Genomic DNA, 5903 nt, shown 5'->3' with positions numbered 1-5903 from the left:
TCAAATTTTCTTTGATTATTTTTCCCAATAATTTTCACAATTCAAATAAAGCATAGAAGAATATGTCTATATTATAATTTGTTTGCACTACATCCAATATTAACATGAGATTATGCTTGCCTCAATTTCTTAAAGTTTAAGATATAAACAATTGATTTTACGGATTTTTTTTTTACTAGTACCTTATAGATATTTTATTCTTGCAAATGATTAGACTGTTAATTTTTTCCCAATAAAATTATAAAAATGCTCTTAAATATGCTATTTTTGAATTGATAGTAGTTTGAAAATTTTACTAGATAAAATTAATAACTTAACTCTATTGAAACTATAAGATCTGTAGCTTATCATTAAAAAAATTAATGACGAAATTCAACTTTTTATATCCAAAAAAATCATTTTAGTATCAAAAGTTTGTATTTGATATATTAACAGCGTATAATGCTATCACTTAATCATAAAAGGTCGCTTTATACATGTGCAAAGATAAAAGTTTAAAAATATTTCAAAATAAAATTTTTTAAGATTATGATTATTAATTTTTTTTTTAAATTTCTAACTTTTAAGTTATTTATTAATGAGACTATACATGACAATTTCATGTACAATTCATAAGGAATACAATAATAAAGTAAAACATATTTTCTTAACTGTTTGAGAGGTTTATTAAAAAAATACTCAAGGGAATATTGGCAAAAAAAAAAAACTAATGAGCATTTTAGTCATTAAATATTTAGACAATAATTTTTTTATTAATAATTAATTATCATATATTTCATATCCAATAAACAACTTAAATGCTACTTTAACTGGTGCTTATAGGCCTTGAAAAGCTAACCTACTTAAAAAACATTAGCAATTTTAGCATATATGCAATGAAATTATTGAGTTTTGAATTTATAATTAAGGATCTAAAGGGAAGGATGAATTGATTTCCAAACTAATCAAATATTAATAATTAATGAATTTTGTTAACAGATATCTTAAAAACACTTTTTGATGTGCTTAATTATAGTTAAATTTTAATATTAAGTATAAGGATTAATAATTAATATGAGTATTTATGATGTATTGGGTGAAAATATCACTTATTATATTTAGTAACTTTGACAGGTTATAACAATAGAAATATTAAAATGACATAATATTTTAACGAACTCTTAAATTATTGAATAAGATTTAAATAAATTTTTATTTTTTATTACCTTTAATTAAATTATTATATTTTTTATTTTGAATTAAATAAGTTTTTATTGCTAACGCTTTGTTAATTATTGTTAGTAAATATAATTTAGATATTTTATACTATGTGGTATCGATGTGACATAATAACATGATTATATGATATTTTTACATTTCACATTAATCTTATATATATAAAATGACAAAATAAAATTTTAAAAATAGTTAATTAATCATTAATTATAAAAACTTACTTATTTCAAAATAAAAATATAAAAACTTGGCTAGATAATTGAGAAGTTTTTAAAACATTATATCAAAGAAATATTAAAAAATTCTTTTACAGCAGTCCTTAAAAAAGAATTACAATAAATTTACAATTATCTTTTGTTAATAAAAAGACACTTATATTAAACATTTTCTCTTAGGCATTTAAAATTCTATTTTTTAAGTTAAATGATTGACACGAATCCTTAGTAATATTCTTTAAATTATTAACAATTAACTGGCAATATTTTCGAATCAAATTTTTCAAAAAAATGTATGCCCAATACAGTATGAGGATTGTAAGGATGATTTCCAAAATGCCAACAGCTAAACGGTGCGGATTTGCTTGGTATTTAAAACGGTGCGTTTGAGGTGACCCCTTCTGGTCTAAAAGAAACGAAACTGACTCAGGTTCCGATCCCGGTAGCTCCTTCTCAGGTCTCACTGAGTCGAGGGTTTTACTCTAAACCCCCCAACATTTTTTTGAGTCTTTTTCGTTTAGCTCAGCTTCCCGCGCTTAAATTAAAGTTTCTTCTTTAGTTGCTTAACAAAAGGTCAAATCCACTCAAATCCCAGCGTTTCTTGCGATTTAAAAACTTTATTTTTTTGAAGTTAAAAAAACGCTCTCCTTGCAAGGCCCGTTATGGACGTGGAAATGGAGACGTCTCCTAGCTACTTTGACCCTCAAGATGACTCCGCCAGGGAAAAGTTTCGACGTTATGGGTACCGTTTTAATAATGCTATTGTTTTGCTTTAATTTATTTTTATTTACATAAAAATGTTATACATCTTTGTATAGTTACTTGTATCTCTATAACAAGAAATTTTGCATTGTTTCGTTAGGGTTTTATGGGTGCTTTCTTTCGAGTGTTTTTTTTATTCTTATTACTTTCAGTATTGGGAATTGCATTTAACGTTAGAAATTGATGGGGTTCGAGCCTGTTCGATGAAACCCATTTCACAAGTAACGTGTTTTGTTTGTTTTGGTGATGGTTTTGTTCATTGTTAATTGTTAGCACTGGGGTTTTGAGTAGGGCTGATGTGGAAGGGGTTTTGATATTGAGACTTTGGATTGAATTGTTGATACTAAGTAAGGTTTTATTTATTGAGAAGAATGAATGGTTTTAACTTTTATATGTGAATATTATTGATCATTAGAAGACGCAAAAAGAAAAAAAAAGAGGAACAAAAAGGAATGCAAAATGGAAAAGTGAAGATGAATAGAAACTAAAAGGTGATATAAAAGTGGATTCTGTTGGTTAAGGACTTGAGAAGTGGAAATTAAAAACAAAAAGATAAGAAGAGATGACAGGGGGAACTCTGGAAAAAAATGGAGAAAGAGAGAAAAACGAGATATTTGTATTGGCTGTTTTAGGTTGTTCTTTATATTGTTGAATTTGGGTTCTTTCAGTTAAATCTTACTTTGTGTAGATTATTTAATATGGACTAGCTGCAGGAAAAGAAACTCAGGTTCAAGCATATCTCCACGGCAAGAAAGTGGGGTTTCAAAGTTCAGTGAAGCTAAGTTGTTGTATGAGGGACCGATTATCCACAGCCCAACTAATGCTGCACTTCTTCTTGAAAACATCAAACAAGAGGCTGAGAGCTTTGATACTGATTATTTTGAAGGAACACCTGCAACGACACAATCAGCTTCTAAGAGGAGGCCATTACATGATGGTCATCGAATTGCAGAGACTGATGGTGGTGTTGATTCAATTCGCAGATTAGGAAGTCATGCATTAAAAGCTTGCAAGATTGAGGAGGATTTATTGGCTGATAATGGAGACACGACCTTTGCTTTGTTTGCATCTCTACTTGATTCCGCTCTTCAAGGTGCTTGAAGTACTATCACCTAAATTAAGTGCAACAACTCAAAGTTTAAACTGTTTAACTATTTTTTTAAGTGAACATAATATTTACTATGACTATAGTTCCAGTTCTCAGGATTTGTTTGGGATCCTTGATTCATTTCAGCTCTTTTAATTTCTGGGAGTTAGGAGACTGATATTTGCATAAAATTAGGCTTGAATGTGTTAGACTATGCAAGACCAAGGAAGGTCATTACAGTATGCATGTGTATGATTAAAGTTTTACCTTGAGTTTTTGTATATCAAGTTCATTAAATATTGCAGTCTAAGAAATATAATGCTAGTAAGTGGAGAAATATGCAAACTCATGAAAACAGAATTAAATTACTGGTTCGTGATGCGTGTACTGTTAAGTGTATCATATCATTGACTGATTGATCATAATGTTTATATTTCTATCTTGGAGCACCAATATTTGGTTGCAATCATAAACAAAAAAGTGGGTAGTAGCCTGGTGGTGTGGGTATTATGATTATCTATAAATTGCCCTGTAATTTAGAATTACATTGTTGTTTCTTGTAGACTCATTGATATGGCATCTCCATTCATGTTATGTATGTTCACATAGTCAATTTTCATATTTTCCAGGGCTAATCCCGATTCCGGATCTGATTTTACAATTTGAGAGATCATGCCGGAATGTTTCAGAGTCAATTAGGTGCGTTGCATACCATCAAGTATAATTATAAGTTGGCGTAGGTGTATCTTGCAATGCAAACAGACACGCATGCATGAAATACCATGGATATGCTTATAATTACAAATTTCCTACCGTTTGCTCTTCTTTCTATATTGAGCTTACATCTTGATTCTGACTATTTTAGTATGCCATATCCCCTGTTCCTCTTTTTTTATGTTCTTCCCACCCTCTCTTTCCTTGAAAGAAAGAAGATCCGATGGCATTCCATTTAACGTGCTTTTGTTTATCCATAATGATTTATAGATTTTTTTTTTGAAAATACTAATGATTTATAGATAGATAATACTTTAAGTCTGTCTTATATGAGAGTAGGGATGCCAAAGTGGGCATTATCATTTTTAACTTAAGCATTACGTAATAGAGACTGGTGTTTTTGAAGTTTTTCAAATGCTGAGGCACTACTCATGTATTTTCTTTGTCAAAGTACCTATGTAAATTAGGTAAAATCAGTTTCTTTGGTGGCCTTTTAACTCCATCATTATGTGCTGCTTGCCCAGATATGGATCCAACATACGCCATCGGGTTGTAGAGGACAAATTGATGAGACAGAAGGCTCAGCTCCTGCTTGACGAGGCTGCTACGTGGTCTCTCCTGTGGTACCTTTATGGCAAAGGAAATAAGTCTTTAGCCTTTGATAAATTTTGGCGACAATTGATTTCTTAGAAAAAAGATTGTTTTAGTTACTAAGGTTTTTTCAAAGTCATCCTGCTGCTTGTTTCTCAAATCACACTGTTCTTAGTGTGCGCATTATATTTTGCCACAGTTGTTTTTCTTTGACTTTTACTGTCTGCAAACTTAATCCTTGAGGTTTGGATTTGTTGATGACAGTTTCTGTTCTCCTTGCAGTGACCGATGAACCCCCTGAAGAGCTCATTCTGGTATATTTTTCTTTTCAATATTTTGTCCTTAGAACTTAGTCTATTTGCCCTACTAAATGTTGCATTTCCTTTTGACTACCTTCTAATTCAAGTTAATGGTTTGCTCTTATTTAAATCCATCGACTTACAACAGTCTCCTTCAACATCGCATATAGAGGCTTGCCGGTTTGTTGTGAATGATCACACAGCACAATTGTGCCTCCGTATTGTTCAGTGGCTAGAAGGATTGGCCTCTAAAGCCCTTGATCTGGAAAGCAAGGTGATTAGTTTTATTTATTGCTAGTATAGATTATGTTGACTAGTTCATCATTGTTCTTATTTATTTATTGTGCTTTTGTCACAGTGGATGTTGGAAGAAGCATTGCATTCATTGTCTTGAATAGTGATAAGGATAATCTTTCAGTTTTCACTATCCCTGCCTCCCTTCTCTACTCATGTTTTCATTTTATCTCTTTTATGTGACATGCTTGATTGGTTACCTGATTTCTGAGAAGGTTTCATGTGTCATAAGCAATACGTGGGTTTGGACAAGGTTTGGTTTTACTCCATGAACTGGAGCTAGAAACAAACTGGAATGTTTGGAAGTCTATAACTGTGGGGGTTGTCAAGGCTATGAACATTGATATTGTAGGTTGTGCTAAGCAGCATTCTTGTTTTATTATTATTGATTCTGTAGATTAGCAAAAGCTTTCATGTAGCTTATGGGATTATTGTGGTAACACAAGTTGTTTGAAAGATCGTACTTTTAGCCTCCATGGAAGGCATCATTGATGCTGGATAGCTCGTATATTACCACCCAGAACTCTGAGCTTTGCTAAATTGGCATCTCCCATGAAGGAATGCACCTTTCCGATGTCCTATTTTATAACCCAGCCTCATTTCTTCCCATGCAGTTCCCTTCTCTCTCTGTCTCTCTTTTTTTTTCTCCTTGTAGTTCAATATGTGTAGCTGGTTTATTGATACAGGCACATCAAGAATTCTATTTTATTTAGTATTTTCATTAGC

General features: G+C 31.3%; 1 protein-coding gene across 2 annotated transcripts in view; it reads left to right on the top strand.

Annotated features, from left to right (window-relative positions):
- The first annotated feature begins 1861 nt into the window (after window positions 1–1861).
- Window positions 1862–5903, top strand: part of LOC110424298 (nuclear pore complex protein) — a 17074-nt gene continuing 13032 nt past the window's right edge. Inside the window, exons 1-6 of one of the 2 annotated variants that reach the window (XM_021438849.2) lie at window positions 1862–2172; window positions 2906–3285; window positions 3909–3978; window positions 4518–4633; window positions 4867–4898; window positions 5032–5157. In XM_021438849.2, the coding sequence (XP_021294524.1) occupies window positions 2093–2172; window positions 2906–3285; window positions 3909–3978; window positions 4518–4633; window positions 4867–4898; window positions 5032–5157 (804 nt within the window). In that variant the 5' untranslated portion in view covers window positions 1862–2092. Of the gene's footprint in view, window positions 2173–2899; window positions 3286–3908; window positions 3979–4517; window positions 4634–4866; window positions 4899–5031; window positions 5158–5903 lie in introns of both variants that reach the window. The other variant, XM_021438848.2, reaches the window with a different exon arrangement.

The sequence above is a fragment of the Theobroma umbraticum genome, unplaced genomic scaffold (assembly GCF_002168275.2).
Source record: "Theobroma umbraticum cultivar Fairchild unplaced genomic scaffold, ASM216827v3 scaffold_204.0, whole genome shotgun sequence".
NCBI lineage: Eukaryota > Viridiplantae > Streptophyta > Magnoliopsida > Malvales > Malvaceae > Theobroma > Theobroma umbraticum.
This window is presented reverse-complemented; position numbering and strand designations above follow the sequence as displayed.